Here is a 16,052-nt window from a genome sequence, read left to right as displayed (position 1 = left end):
AAAGTACGACTGAGCAAAATGGGGCTCATGTCCTCCAAGTCTGCACAGCCTGAGTCTGGCACCCAAGGCCCACCTGTGTCGAGTGATGTGCTAACCGTGCTTCCACCACATGCAAGGACGGTGTCCTCACTGCCCGTCTGTGGGGAACAGGGCCTCTGGTGGGGAGAAGTACCCGGCTTGGTAGGCAAGCCCACCCAGGGCTGGGTGTTACCAGTCTGTGTTAAGGAAGCTGCTTAATCCTTGAGCGCAGGACGAAATGACCTCCTGTTATAAACAGGGCCACTCTCTCCTCGACCTCAAAGGTCCAGGTTAGGGCGAGCACACAGAAGTGTTTTCCTTTGTCCTAAAATGGCTCTTTCATGGGACTTCCCTGGTGGTCCAGTGGTTAAGACTTTGCCTTCCAATGCAGGGCACGCAGGTTTGATCCCGGGTTGGGGAGCTAAGATCCCACATGCCTCGGGGCCAAAAAACCAAAATATATAAAACAGAAGCAATATTGTAACAAATTCAATAAAGACTTAAAAATGGTTCACATCAAAAAATCTCTATGAAAAAAAAAATCTTAAACTGGCTCCTTCAGAGGCCTCAGCACAGGGCACTGAGAGCCAGGGGACTCTGAGCCCCTGGGGGCCGCTGGGGCCCCTCCTCTGTGGAGAGCCTGCCTGGTGCTGAGTCGGCCACGTACCTCGTCCAGGATCTGGGCGCTGAACCCGACCTGTGCCAGCTGGTAGTGGAGGGCATCTCCGACCGTGCCTGGAAGCCAAGAAGCCCAGTGAGACTGCTGTGGGCCAAGGTGAAGGGAGAAACCAAGTCGGGGAAGGGTCCGGCTTGGCCTCTTCCCAGAGGGAAGGAGGTTCTGGTAGGATGGGACGAGCATCAGGTTGGAGTAGAGATCCGGGTCCTGCTTGAGCAGCTGCTGGCAGCATAGCTGGGAAGAGGGCCATCCCCTCCCTCTTCCTGGGCCTCAGTTTCCTCACCTGGGAGCTCCTGGGAGCAGGAATCATGCCCCAGTCACCCTTCTTCCTCCAGCACCAGAAAGAGCTTCTCATCAGAGTTTCATGGAATTTGGGGGAAGTGAGGAAGGCTGGGGATATTGTTGCCTTTTTAGAGATGGAACAGCTGAGGCTCAGAGAGGTGACCGGAGTTGCCAGAGTGCCACATGGAGGGAGGACAGGAGTAGGGCTGGAGCGTGGGCCTCAGGCCTCCTGCTGAATGCCGAGGGGGCTGCCACACAGGGGTGGCCAGGGACCTGGAGCCTCACCTTCCACGCTAATGATGCTCTGCTGCAGTTTGCTCAGCAGCCCATCCAGCGCTGCGTAGTTGGTCACCTTGAAGGCGTGGTCCTCATCGGGGTCCGAGGCGATCAGCTTCAGCTCGTTGTACGCCCTAGTTTTATTAAATGCATCTCCCACCTGCACAGAGGCCCTGGGTCAGTGGGCCAGCACCGCGAGGGCTCTCCAGGCCTCCTTCTTTCCCTGCTCCCTGTTCTCCCACACACTCTACGTGTGTTTTCCTGAACACACCAGCTCCTCACCCCTGCCCACGCTATTCCCTCTGCCTGCAGAGCCCTTCCCGCCTCCCCTGTGCCCCACGTCAGCTACTCCTCTTTGTCCTCCGAGACTCAGCTCAGCACCCGCTCCTCCTGGAACCTTCCCTGACATCCCTCCTGTGGGCTCCCAGGGTGTCCACTGCTCTCCCCATCACTGCTGGGCGAGTGAGCTGTGACCACCACTGGGAAATGAGCCGTCTGCGGGGAAGACCCTGAGTGGGGTGGGGAGTGCGGGGTGCATGGGACACGGGGGCTGAAAGAAGAGAAGTTGGTGAGTGAGTGTGAGTGCAGCAGGGTTTGGGTACGCTGCTTACTGAAGCCCCTCTAGGAGCCCTGGCTTCTCGCCACCCCAGGCTGCACAGGGTCACGAGGTACCCCCAGCACCTAGTTCTTACCCCAATGGCAAAGCGCTCAACACCTTGCATCTTTGTGGAGTCGATGACAGTTGTGAGGTTGAGGGGGTCCCCGAATATGTCCCCATCAGTGAGCACCACCATGACCTTGGATGCCTTTTCTCTGGAGCCATGGCTTGGTGTGAAGATGTTGTCTCTAAATCGGGGAGAGTAAAGGGAAAGAACTTTGCCAAAGGGATGACTGAGCCCTGGGGAGATTTTATTCACTGACCTGTTTTAGAATTGAAGAGGATTAAGGAGCCCTCCTGGGAGAACAAAGGCCCAAAGAGGGGTGGTGATGTCCCTGGGTACACAGCTGCGCGCGTGGAGGTGAGGCTGCAACACAGGTGTTCTTATCCCTCACCTGCTCCCAATAGAAAGGTGCTGGACAACTAGAGAAAGCCAGTGCACAGCAACGAAGACCCAATGCAGCCAAAAATAAGTAAATAAATAAATTTATTTTAAAAAAAAGAAAAAGAAAGGTGCTGGACAGCACTGGAGTCTATTCCTCGTGTGTATGTGTGGGAATAATAATGATATTAAAAACAGTGGCTAAGATTTACATAGAACTTAGATGCCAGGCACTCTGGTATGCACCGTACATATTTTAAGGCAAGTACTATTATTATTATTATTATTATTAATCATTATTACTGGCCACGGCTTGCGGCTTGCAGGATCTTAGTTCCCCGACCAGGGACTGAACCCTGGCCTCAGCACTGAAAGCACCAAGTCCTAACCACTGGACTACCAGGGAATTCCCTATTATTCTCATTTTAAAAGTGAGAAAACTGAGGCTTCCCTGGTGGCGCAGTGGTTGAGAGTCCGCCTGCCGATGCAGGGGACACGGGTTCGTGCCCCGGTCCGGGAAGATCCCACATGCCGCGGAGCGGCTGGGCCCGTGAGCCATGGCCGCTGAGCCTGCGCGTCCAGAGCCTGTGCTCTGCAACGGGAGAGGCCACAACAGTGAGAGGCCCGCGTACCGCAAAAAAAAAAGTGAGAAAATTGAAGCATAGAGCGGTTAGGCAACTCGCCCAAGGTCTCACGAGTACAAACTGTAGCTGGGATTGAACCCAGGGAGCCTGCCCACTAAGCCGCTCTGATAAGCACCGTGCCCTACTGCTGCTCGCAGGAGGAGTCTTTGGAAGAATTTTTGGAGGACTGTCTTGGGGTGTCATCTATCAGCCAAGGCTGGGTGGGAAGACCTCACAGTGTCCCCTTTCACCAAGGAAGAGCCTGAGCCCTGACCCTCTCCTCTACACAGTCTGTCCAGCCCCTTCCCCAGGTAGGACGCCTCAGAGCCTCTGGGCGGGGCCGTGGACTGGCACTCGGCAGGGGTACAGGTAATTCTGTTGCCCTCACACTCACAGGACATGCTGCATGGCAGAGGCAGTCTTGGTGACACTCCCCACTTGAGTGATGTTCTGGACTCTGGCGAGGGACGCTGTAACGTCTTGGCTGTCCTGAAGGTCAAGCTCTGTCTGGATGACTTCCCCATACTGCACCAGGGCAAAGTTGCACTGCAGGGGAGGGGCCGAGAGGGAAGGAGTTTGGCAAAGTTGCCCAAGGCCACCCCTGCCCCTTAGATGGCTCCGCCTGGAAGCAGTGGAAGAATCCACTGCTTCCTCCCAGTTTCTGGGCAGGAGGAAATACTCAGGCAGAGGGAAATCTCTAAGCCAGTGGGGGTGGAGGAAGGTATGATAGTAATGGCTCCCAGTGAATCACAGACTTCTCCTTGAATCCATGTCCCTGTGTAGTCCCCCTCTTCCACACTGACTCCGGGATAGGCCAGGTGACTTGCTTTGGCCAATGGGACATCAGAAAATGTGATATAATCAGAGGTTTGGAAAGTGCTTGCCATGAAAGAGTTGGGCTGGGCTGCTGGAGACACACGGTCCAGACAAGCAAGGGCACCTTAGGGTCTAGTCAAACAACCAGATGTCTGCAGCTGCAGGAATAACTCTAGGCAAGACCAGCAAAAGAACCACCCAGCTGAGCCCAGACCGAACAGCTGACCCACAGAAGGAGAGCAGATCGCTGGTGGATGTTTTGAGGTGGTTTGTTCCCAGCGGTAGATAACACACAAGCTGTGTGAGTCCAGCCCTTAGGGAAGCCCACCTCAAAGCACTTCTCATAGATGTTCTTCATCATGTTGGAGATGAAGTCTTTAGCTCTCTGGAAGTCTGGGGGATCGATGCTTCCTGAGCCATCCAGGATGATGGCGATCTCGGTGCCTGGGCCAAGACAGGGAACAGGTCAGGTGTAGGCTTGGCATCTGGGGCAGGAGTGAGGGCAACTCGTCCTGCCCTGAAGGGCACCCACCCAGTTCAAGCCCTGAGGGCTCAGTTCAGGGAGGGCATCGGTGCCACTCCCAAGAGTGAAGCCTTGTCTCAGAGGCAGAGAGAGAGCCAGAACCTGCTCAGGCTCTGACTTGCTGCGTGAGTCACTCCCAGCACCCCCACTCTCTGGGCCTCAGTTTTCCCAGCTGTGAGATGGAGAGAGACAGGGCTGGGACTGGCCAGGCCTGTCTAATCCAGCCACTGCTCTCCATCTCTTGGACCTAGGCACGCCTCAGCCCTGGAGGTCTCCAGCCTAGGGAGTCAGCTCTGACAGCCCTGGGAGCGACCAGATTTGCCTCTTCTCACCAGCTGCCTCCTCGTCCTCGTCCTCTGTCTCCTTCTCCTCCACCTTCAATTCCCGGCGCAGCCTGGCTGTGTTCTCCGTGCTGCCTTTTCTGTTCCTGGAGCAGTCTCCAGCATCCACAGGGGCATCAGGGTCCAGTAATTTTTCTTTAAAAAGTACACGTGGAAGAGCTCCGAGTCAGATGGCCTCCTCGTTCACCTACAGGTAAGCCTGCTCTTAGCTCTGCCCTGGTTCCTTCACATGGGGCCTAAGCCTGCCTTGCCCTCTCCGGGCCTGTGTCCCTCTGCATCTACCACGGGCTGGCGCCTCTTCTTGCAGACCCCGGGATATCCCTTCAGAGCTGTCCAACGAGGGTCCAGTCCTTACCAAGGTCGGAGAAGTAGACCTGGGCACGGGGACGGAGGTCAGGGGCCAGCAGGATGCAGTTGCCTGTGAGCTCTGAGCTGAGGCTCTGGGGCCACCGGGTCGTCACCTGAATGCAGACCTAGAGGAGGGGGAGAAAGGAGGGGAAAGCCCGGGTCACCCCCAGCCCAGGCCCCCTCGTCACAGCCACACCCACACCCCCACGTCAGAATCCAGTGGCTCAACCAGGCAGGGGACGCGGGAACAGCGTGCTCACCCCTCACCAGGGGTAGGAGTCGCTGCCGGGGTCAGTGTGCTGGGTCACACGGAGTACCCAGCTCAGAGCCGCTGTCAGCCCTGGGGCTGCTGGGGATACAGCTGGGCTCAGCCCTGAGAATAACACGCCAGTCAGGACTGGTATCCACCACGGTCAACCACAGGGGTAGCACCAGCTCCCCAAGGCCCTCCACCCTCCCTCGCCACGCATACTCACCAAAACACCATGGTGGTTCCGGACAACTGTCACTCCACGGTACCTCCCCTTTGGGATGGGGACATTCTCTGAAACAGTGAGGCCCAGGTAAGGAGGGAGGAATGCTGGGAGGCAACCCAGGAGCCAAGGTCAGAGAGCACAGGGCCATCTTGGTCAAAGCCCCATGAGGAAGAGCTGGCCACTCAGAGCAACCTCTAGAAGCTAGATGCGGGGGGCCTTCAAGGACAGGCCTCTCTCCCAGGCTCATTCGGTGTCTCATTCAACATATGCCCCGTGATGTCTGCTCTGTGCCCAGCCTGCGACAGATGGTGATAGGGATCCAGAAACATTGAGACCTGGTGCTGGTCGTCCAGGGGCCCCTGGGCTGCTGGGCAGCTGGCAGGTGTGTGCAGCACCAGGGAGGAATGGCAAGAGGCTGGGGGACTGGCCCTAGAATCCAATGAACTCTCCCCTCTCCAAGTCCTGTCTCTGGGGAATCTTACTGCCCCACATCCCCAGGGGCAGAAGTGTAGCTCCTTCCCCTCCCGCCCCACTGTGGGCCTCAGGAGACTTGCATTTTTGAGTCCCAGGATCACTCAGTCACCCTGCCGGACCGTGTGCCCTTCTGATGCAGAGATGGAGGCTGTTCAACACAGCGCCTCCCACAGAGACCAGCACTCCACCTGACATGGCCCAACGGTCGTCAGCAAAGTGGGCCTTCAGTTGGGCTGGGCAGGATGGGAGGAGTTTGGTCAACGAGCGAATTAGGTCCATTCCTTTGTTCATTCAAACGGCATTACTGAGCACCTAATATATGGCAGACCCCATGCTAGGCGCTAGGATGGCTACAGTTAGATTGCAGGGGCGCGGGGCGGGGGTGGGTTCCATTGAGGCGTGGTGAGTTGCGGTAGGTTGGGTTTTGGAATTGGGTGGAGTTGGGTTTGCATCTGTGGTGCTGCTCAGATGCGTGACCTTAGTCATAGTGGAAACCAAAGGACTTCTCTGAACTGTAGCTTTCTCTTCTGTAAAATGGTGTGGTTTTAAGGATTAAAAGTCCGCGAACCACTTAGCAGAGTGTCAGGTGACTCTGTAAGCACTCCATCCATTTTAGGTTTCATTTTTGTTGTTAGGATTGGGTCCGGAAAGGTGGGCTGGGGGTTAGGGTTGGGTGGGGATGGGATTGGGCACCAGGATGGAAGGCTTGCTGTGGCTGGTGGTGGAGGCTAGGGTGGAGAGACTGGAATGGTTGGGCTGGATGAGTGGGATTCCTAGAAAGGAGGTCCTGGGAGCATTCCCGGGAGCAGGGGCTGACTTACCTACTGGCTGGCAATGGAGCTCATCCTGAATGAGGGAACACTGATACAGGGGCCCTGCCGTCCTGCTGGTCCCGGGGCTGGTTACCAGGAGCCTGAGCGAAAGAGTCGGCAGCAAAGTTGAGCTGGTCAGCGATTCCCTTTTCCTCCCTACCTGCCCAGACACAGTCCTTCCATTCCAGGCCCACAGACCCACAGGTTCCCTGTGGGGAAAACTATGGAGAAGACCAGACCTGGAAAGGCGGGCAGGCTCCCAGCCCAGGATGGTGGATCTGCCTTACGAGGGAGGCATGGGCTCAACCTTTGCACAGCTCCAGGCAGGAAATGGCTAAATGCATCCCCTCTGCCTGCTGGCCCACCCTGACAGAAATGGGGTGATATTGGTGGTAAATAAACACTCGCTGCTCTTTGATGGCGGTGGGGGGAACCAGGAAGCCACCAGCAGCACAGTTGCTTCTGCTGGGGACAGAAGCCTTCCTTCTGTTGCCTTCCTAGTGGCTGCAAGGGCGCCTGCCCCACCTGGCCCCAGTGACAGCACTTCCTGAGAAGAGCACACTTGTGCCCCTCTCCTAGGGGCAGGTCAGAACTGGAGGTTCTGGGCCCCTCAGCCTGGTTAAGGCAGCCTCAGGAGACGTGATTCCCAATGGCAAACTCTGCCCCCTGCCCAGGGAGACAGCAGAGAGCCAGCGTCAGCCTAAACATTCCGTGTGCATGCTGCCCAGGGAGGATCAGGGCTGCCCCGAGACAGGGAGAGAGCTCCCCATCCTAGGAGCTGTGAGTAGGGGGTGTTGGGGAAGGGGTCCGAGGCTGAGCTTGATAACACTGAACCAAGTTCAAGGTTTTATGCTGAGGGCAGTAGGAAGCCACAGAGGACTTTATAAAGGGGAAGCTTTATAAAGGGGATGAGACAGGTCATGATGAGTTACAGTGGTTTGGGGGCCAGGAACGAGGTCATGTTTCCACTTCCTCATCTCCCGTTACTTGACATTTAAAGAAAATATGAAATGTATCATTCACTTATCTCCATGGGTGACAGCATAATAATAAAATCTACACCTGTGTGTGTGTGCCCTACCCAGCTTACCCCAGCCCAAGCTGACTTCCACCCCTGACGGGTCCTGTCAAGGTCAGCGGTGGTCCACACATCGTCAGATCCAAGGGACACCTTTCTGCCCTCATCTTCCTCAACCTCTCAACAGCCCGGGGCAGAAGTAACCGTCTCTCCCTTGAACCACTTTCTTTTTGGTTCCCCTGACCTCTCTCACTACTCCTTCTCAAACTCCTTTGCTTGCTCATTCACTGTCTGACTTCTAAATGTCACTGGTGTCCCGGGGCTGGGTCCCTGTTTTCCTCGTCCACACACTCTCCCTGGTGATTGATCCCCCCTCCAATCCCTGGCTTCAGTACACCTATCAATGCTGACATTCCCACCTTTATATCTGCAATGCTAGCATCCCTCCACCAGAAGCCAGGCCAGCGCAGCTCTAGAAAGCAGAATAATGACCTGCCCCGCCCAGAGAAGTCCATGTCCTAACCCCCAGAGCCCAGGAATACGCTACTTTTTATGGCAAAAGGGACTTCGTAGATTAAGTTAAAGATCTTGTGCTGGGGAATTTATACTGGATTATCTGGGTAGGTCCAATGTAATCACGAGGGTCCTTATCAGACCCTTTAAAAATGGAGGAAGGGGCCACAAGCCAAGGAATGCAGGCAGCACCTAGAACCCAAAGGAAGTGAGGAAACAGATCCTCCCCTTGAGGCTCTAGAAGGAACAGAGCCCTGCTAATGCCTTGATTTCAGCTCAGTAAGACCCTCTTTGGACATCTGACCTCCAAAACTGTAAGATAGTCATTTGTGCTGTTTTAAGCCACTAAGTTTGTGATGAATTGTTACAGCAGCCCTAGGAAACTAATAAACAAACAACTGCCCATTGTCTAATAGGCATCTCAAACTTAGAACGTTCGAAACAGAACTATGGTCTTGCTCTCCATCGCCTGAACTGAACCGTTCCATCTTCCCTGACATGATACATGGCACCACCAACCACTATGTTCTGAAGTCCAAAGCCTGGGAGCACCCTTGCTTCGTCTTTTCGCTCATCCCCTTCATCAAATCCATCAGTAAACCCTGTTGGTTCTTCCTCCAAACTATATCTAGAGAACATCTCTTCTCTCTGTTTCCCCTGCCACCATCATCTTGCCTGGTGTGTAGTAATAGCCCCCTGTTATTTTTTTCTGTTGTTTGTTTTTTAAATTTGCTCTTGGGACTTCCCTGGTGGTCCAGTGGGTAAGACTCCGAGCTCCCAATGCAGCGGGTCCGGGTTCGATCCCTGGTCGGGGAACTAGATCTCACATGCATGCCGCAACAAAGATCCTACGTGCCTCAGCTAAGACCGGCGCAGGCAAATAAGTAAATAATAAATAAATATTTGTTTAAATAAAATAAAATAAATGTACCCTTGTAGATTACACCACGTCACTGCCCTGTTTCAGCTGCCTCCCGTGCACTTAGGTGAAGAGTCCATAGCCCTTGCTGCAGCCCACGGGGCCCTGCACCATCTAGCACCTCCCCACCGCTGAGACTCCCCTCCTGCTCCTTTGCTCTCCAAGCTCTAGCCCCGCACTGGCTGGCTTCCGTTCCTAGGCTGCCCCCAGCTCTTTCCCGGCTTGGGCCCTCTGCCTTGCTGCGCCCCCTCCCCCCAACCTGGCTCATTCTCATTCCTTGGCCTCGCTTAACTGTCACCTCCTCACAAATGCTTTCTCCAACCAGCCTCACCTCACAACCCAGTTACTCCGCTCTGCATCGTCCCATTTATTTCCTTCCCAGAACTTGTCCCCGTTTGATAGCATCCTGTTTACTTCTTTACTGTTTATTATCAGTCTCTCCCCCTAGACTCTAAGTTCCCCAAGGAAACTTACAGTCTACAGGGAGAGGATCTTGGTAACAGTGAACCAAGTCCAAGACCTCACAAGTTCCCCAAGTTCCCCTTGCCTCTCGTTTGCCATGTTATTTCCAGCACCTAGAACAGTGGCTGGCACAGAGCAGGGGTTTGGTAAACATCTGTTAAATGACGACTGAACAACAGCCGAGGCAGCACATGAGGGGGCTAATCTGGGGCAAGGCTGAGGGGCAGAGAACCACGTGCAGCTGAGCTCTGTGGGCTTGCAGCTGAGCCCCTAAATTAGGTCGCCTGCTCAACAACTTTGCCTCTTTCCGCAGACCCCTCCCAGCCTGAGCCTCAGCCCTGGGCCCAGCACCTTATTCTCTGCTCCCCCGTAAAGGTGGGCTCAGAGCTGGGATCCAACCCAGCCACGTCTTGGTGGGGTAGGTGCAGGCCTGGAATAGCCTCAGCTCTCCTTCCTCCTTTAGGCCTTGGCCCAAGCTGTTTCTTCCGCTTGCAATGCCTTTCAGCTCCTCTTCCTGCAGAACAATCTTCCCAAGTACCAGCTCCTCAGGAAGCCTTCCCAAAAGAAGGAGCACCTTGACCCCCTCCAAGCCCTCCAGGAAGCCCTCACTACTGGACACCTACACTTATCCCTGGCTTTTGTTCCCACCTAGACTGTGAGTTCTTGAGAGACCACCACGTACAGCTGCACAGGCTGTTCACTGCAGAACCCAAGGTTGCCACCCATATCACAGTCACGCAATGCCGGGGCCCCGGGGCCCCGTCTGAGCTGCCTCTGCCGCCCGCCCCTTTAACCACCTCCACCACGGTGGGTGGTCTCTTGATCTCCAGGTTTACCGACTGAGTGGCTGGCAAACTAAACTATAACTGAGCTCACCATCAGCTGACAGCCCCAGGGACCCTATCACACCTGGGCTGAGTGTAGCCCAGCTCCTGGCTTCACCCAGCTGTAACTCATCTCTGTCCTCAGAGTCTATTCCCATACCGCCCAGGGGGAAGGCCTTCGTTATATCCCACTCCACCCCACTGCAGCGGCCAAGTCCATGATGCTGCCAGCCCTGGCTGTTACAACTGACGTAGAAACAACATGAGGGAGAGAGAGGCACGTGTGGTCCTTGCACGAGGAGCCCAGCCTGTTCCTCTGCGGCCGGGGTGGCCAGAAGCACGTTTCCTGCCCTGAGCAGCAGCCCGTGGTCTCAGGCTCCAAGGTTTGAGGCAGGAACCCACAGGTGCCTCCCACCACATCCTCCCCCGCTGCACGTTCAAGCCCGTGAGACCCTTTCTGCTTCAGCAGGTGTCCGGGGAGGTTTCCTTGGGCCCTGGGGGGCTCGGAGCCTTCTGCTCTGGGTACTTCAAAGTCCCCTCTTCCACTGTGGCGTTTCAGCTCGGCTTTTTTAAAAAATATATAAATTTATTAATTTTATTTATTAATTTTTGGCTGTGTTGGGTCTTCGTTGCTGCACGTGGGCTTTCTCTAGTTGCGGCGAGTGGGGGCCACTCCTCGCTGAGGTGCCCGGGCTTCTCATTGCAGTGGCTTGTCTTGTTGCGGAGCACAGGCTCTAGGCACGTGGGCTTCAGTAGTTGTGGCACGTGGGCTCCACAGTTGTGGCTCACAGGCTCCAGAGCGCAGGCTCAGTAGTTGTGGCGCACGGGCTTAGTTGCTCCACCGCATGCGGGATCTTCCCAGACCAGGGCTCGAACCCGTGTCCCCCGCATTGGCAGGCGGATTCCCAACCACTGCACCACCAGGGAAGCCCTTGGCTTGGCTTCTGAGGGAGGGGGGTTAAAGTCTGTTGGGTCTGAAGCTGGAGTGGTGAGGGCCCTGCTGGGGTACTGGAGGGAGGGGGCTCGGCAGGAGATGGTCACAGCATGGCCGAAACCCGGCCTCGACCTTGATGAGTGCGGGGAGTGCAGGACGCTCACACACTGCCAACTTTGTGAAAACTGAATGCTGACCCAGCGTAGAAGCCACGATCCAGCAATTCCACTGCTGGGCACCCTGTGCCTAATAAAAAGAAGTGCATTCACCCAGTGAAAGAAAGTGCAGAGCTAGGCCGGGGGTGGGAGCGGGGGTTAACTCTCGCCTGGGATGTGCGCGGAAGGGAGCACATGGCTGCAGGGGGCTTATGCGAGGCTGGTCCTGTCCTGCCTCGATCTGGACGCTGCTTACGTGGGTGGCTCACTCTGTGAACATTCGCTGAGCGGCACTCTGATGACGTGCAGTCTTCTGCGCAATAGTGCAGCAATAGAACTTTATCAAGACAAAACACAGCAATGCTTACCTTTAATTCTTCCTGGAACCAGAACATTCCTAACAACCTTCTCACCGCGCTTCAAGCCTTTCAGGCTCCCCAAACCTTTGTGCCGGCTGACAAAGCACGGCCCACCTCCCCCATCCAATGTCTCATCAGGCTCAGTTTCAGCCACCGACACCTTCCCAGCCCCCGCACCTGGCTCAGGCTGGCTTCCAGACTTCTGACCAAGCAGCTCTCAGCCCCGATTCCCCCTCCCATGCCTTCTCACACTAATTCCTACTCAGCCCCTAAGTCCCAGTGTCAAGGTACATCCTTTGGCTGAAGGACACACGTGCCTCTATGTCCCCAACGCACCCTGGACGTCCCCACAGAGCAGTCTTCACTCCTCCTGTCATCGACCAACTTGTCTGTTTCCCACAAGAGCCTGGGAGCTCCATGAGGGCACGGACTGTCTCCTTTAGTATCTTATCCCCCTAGCTTTGCCCGGCACTGACCAGATGCTCCAAAAATACTGATGAATGAATGAATGAGTGAATGGGCCCTGCCCTCACCACTTAAATCTAATGGTCACCAGCCTCTTCACTGGACAGTGAGGAAATCAAGCACAGGGTCCGAGCCCGCTTGGCTGGCGTGGCCATGGCCCAAGTCCGGGGCTATGAGGCTGCCTCGGGAGCCACCACTGCCCACCCATCTGCTACCAAACAGAGCTCCACTCAGCCAGGCGCCCTGAGTGCCTCACCTGACTCTGCCCCAAAGCTATCTGGACCCTGGGCTCATGGCTCAGGGTTGCCGGGTCCGAAGGAAACCCCTCACCGTGGATCAGAAGCAAAGCAAAGCAGTGGCAGGTGAGGGGTGGGGTAGGGAACCAGCCAGGGGCAGCTGGGCAGTGGAGCAAGCACAGAAAGAGCCCTGCCACGAACAGGACAGGGAGAGGAAGGGCTGCTCTAGAGTAAGGGAGACGAAAGAGATACAGCCACGATACGCAACACAGGAACTCTGACTGAACGCTGGCTTCAAAATGAGCAGCTCTAAACGTCATCTTGGTGACAACAGGGGACGTTGGAGTGTGTGTCGTGACCCTTCACTGCAGAACTTCTCCGAAAACCAAAGACATGTCCCTAAACAGCACACCACCACTACCTCCATCTGATAGAATCTACATTTGATTTACTTGCTTATTGTCTATTTCCCCCGAGCATAAGGATTTGTGTCTGCTTTGCTCACCACTGTTCCCTCAGGGCCTGGCACAGAGAAGCTGTTATTGTATAAATGCTTGCGGAGTGAATGGCCATGGTATAAATAATTCTACAACTTGCCTTTTTCATTTTACAATGTGTTTCGAGACTGATCCGGTTCATAACCACTGCACTCAATTCGTTCATTTTACCTGCTTTCAGTGTCGCATTGTATGACTCACACCTTATGTCTTCCATTTTTTCCGACGATGCTTATTTCAAAACAATGTCCCAGTCAATATCTCTAGGTGTGCCCCAAAAGTTCCCTAGGGTTGGTATCTGGGGGTGGAATCACTGAATCAAGGGCCGCCTGCATCCTCAGCTCTACCTGATACGGCAAAATGATTCTCCCAGGTGGTTATACCAACTCACATTCCTACAAGTTCCTGTTTCACCACATCCTTACCAGCAGAATGCTATCAGACTTAAAATGTTTTACTTATCTAATGGGTGGGTACAGGTGAGAAGTTTAAAATACAAAGTCATGCGTGTTGATCTTAAATTTGGCCAGAAATTGTGCCAAACACTTTACGTGCATGAACTCAAATACTCTTTGCAACAACCCTGTGAGGCAGGAAAATAATCACCCCCACTGCAGAGATGAGAAACTGAGGCCGGGGGTTGCATGCCTTGCTATAAATACAGAGCAAAGCTGTCACCGAACCACGGCGACCAGAGGCACAGTCTCCTCGTAACCACCACGCCCACCTGCCTCATATTTTCCATTTAAAGGAAATATTTACCGTCACTGTCCAAAATTTCTATGTTGAGCACGTTACTTTTGTAACAGACAAAAGAGCCTTGATAAACTTTAAAAGATTTTTAGCCTCCCCTCCTCCACCCCCGGAGAGGCCAGGGTGAGGAGAGGGGCCAGGGCTGGGAGAACGGGCCCTGAGCTAACGGCCTCTCCCCTGCACGCCCTTCTGAAAGGGGGTTCTCCCCAGGCTGGGGTGTGAGGTGCCAAGGGCTTGTCTGGGGGCCTTCTCAGGCTCCCCGAGGACTCATCAGTCCTCACACACCCCGCCCCGCGCGCCAGGCCCCACTCACCAGGTCTGGTTGGTGCTGGAGTCCTCATGCAGAAGTGAGCTGAGCACGTAGGGGACTCCCTTGGGAGTCACCCAGGTCTGGACCATGTCCACATTGAAGGTGGCCAGGGGAGCCAGGCCTGAAGAGAAAAAAAGAACATTTAACAAAAGAGGCACCATTATTCCATCACATCCTGCATTGCCACTATCCCCATTTTACAGATGAGGAAAGCAAGACTCCCAAGAATATTTTTTGGATGAACCACATGGCATGTGGGATCTTAGTTCCCTGACCAGGGATCAAACCCATGCCCCATGCAGTGGAAGTGCGGAATCTTAACCACTGGACCACCAGGGAAGTCCCCCCGCTACCAAGAACCTTTTTTCCATGGGAATAAGACTGGAATGCAGGCGTGTCTGACCCAGAGCCCCTGGTCCTCCCACTAAACCAAGCTGTGTTGGCACCAAGACCCCCTCCTCCAGGAGGCCTTCCTTGGTTCTGTCCCAGAGCACTTGCTACCTTCTCACACCTCCCACTGTGCACTTTCTATACCTGCCACGGAGCACATGCTCATCACTGTGTCATGTACCAAAGTTAAAATAGACTACGGGCCCCAGGGTGAGGGTCTGCATACATTCTGTCTACGTACCTGCCCATCAAGTGACCCAAGAGAAAACACATGTCCTCAAAAATACCTCAGAAAAAGAATGTTTATAGCAGTTTTATTTGTAACAGTCCCAAACTGGAAACAACCCAAATGTCCATCAACTGGGGAATCGATAAACTGACATATTCAGACAATGGAATACTACGCAGGAGTAAAAAGGAACGAACAATTGACACACACAGCAAGATGGGTGAATCATGAATATCATTATGCTCAGTGAAAGAAGTCTTACATAAAAGAGTATCTACTGTATGATTCCATTTATATGCTGTTCTAGAACCAGCAAAACTAATCTATAGCAAAAGAAAATATTGCCTGGGCTAATGTGGGATGGGGATTAACTGGGAAGGAGCAGAAAGGAGCTTCCTGGGGTGATGGAAATATCCTATATCTCTATAGGAGTTTGGATTACAAAGGTGTGCATTGTCAAAAATACATCAAATGGTCCACTTAAAATTTGTGTGTTTCACTGTAGGTAAATTTTACCTCAAAAAAAACACAAAAGAACTATAAGGAAACACTGAACTCTAGTTGATATGTATGATGAAATGCTTAGGGATGAAGTGTGCTGATGTCTGCAATTTACATTGAAATGCTTCAACATATAAGACGGCTTGATGGACGAATAGATGAATATATATGGATGGATGTTTATATATAGATGGATATAAATAAACATATTTTATATATGTCAATTACAATTGTCAACATTTTGTTATATTTGCACTATCACACATATTTTACATATACGTAATATACAAAAATATATATATTGTAAAATCCATACATTGTAAAATCTAAGTGTTGTATGTGGTTGTCCACTGCACAAGTTTTCCAGATTTTCTGTACGTTTGAAATTCTTCACTAAAAATTTTGGGGGGAAAATTGATACAGACAGATTGTCCCCCAAAGAGGCTGCGCCAATTCATATTCCAACAACAGAATGGAAGGCCTATTTCCTCACAGCATCTCTTGAGCAGACTGTGCGGACCTCCTCATCCTTGTTTTAAAAGAGTATCTCAACATTTTGTTCCCAAACTATTTTTTAGGGCTTCCCTGGTGGCACAGTGGTTAAGAATCCGCCTGCCAATGCAGGGGACACGGGTTTGAGTCCTGGTCCAGGAAGATCCCACATGCCGCGAAGCAACTAAGCCCGCGCACCACAGCTACTGAGCCTGTGCTCTAGAGCCCGCGAGCCACAACTACTGAAGCCCACATGCCACAACTACTGATCCCGTGTGCCACAACTACTG

At 53.6% G+C, this 16,052-nt stretch overlaps 1 protein-coding gene across 1 annotated transcript in view; it reads right to left on the bottom strand.

The window, feature by feature from the left end:
* ITGAE (integrin subunit alpha E) overlaps positions 1-15,423 on the bottom strand; it is a 48,783-nt gene extending 33,360 nt beyond the window's left edge. Inside the window, exons 1-10 of the mRNA XM_067717437.1 lie at positions 14,154-15,423; positions 6,715-6,806; positions 5,420-5,487; positions 4,951-5,068; positions 4,587-4,730; positions 4,060-4,175; positions 3,310-3,461; positions 1,945-2,098; positions 1,262-1,412; positions 686-753 (exon numbers count right to left, since the gene is read on the bottom strand). Of these exons, the coding sequence (XP_067573538.1) occupies positions 686-753; positions 1,262-1,412; positions 1,945-2,098; positions 3,310-3,461; positions 4,060-4,175; positions 4,587-4,730; positions 4,951-5,068; positions 5,420-5,487; positions 6,715-6,806; positions 14,154-14,311 (1,221 nt within the window). The 5' untranslated portion in view covers positions 14,312-15,423. The remainder of the gene's footprint in view (positions 1-685; positions 754-1,261; positions 1,413-1,944; positions 2,099-3,309; positions 3,462-4,059; positions 4,176-4,586; positions 4,731-4,950; positions 5,069-5,419; positions 5,488-6,714; positions 6,807-14,153) is intronic.
* Positions 15,424-16,052: the final 629 nt, after the last annotated feature.

The sequence above is a fragment of the Pseudorca crassidens genome, chromosome 19 (assembly GCF_039906515.1).
Source record: "Pseudorca crassidens isolate mPseCra1 chromosome 19, mPseCra1.hap1, whole genome shotgun sequence".
Classification (NCBI taxonomy): domain Eukaryota; kingdom Metazoa; phylum Chordata; class Mammalia; order Artiodactyla; family Delphinidae; genus Pseudorca; species Pseudorca crassidens.
The sequence above is the reverse complement of the archived record's forward strand: the minus strand, read 5'-3'. Positions and strand labels throughout refer to the sequence as shown.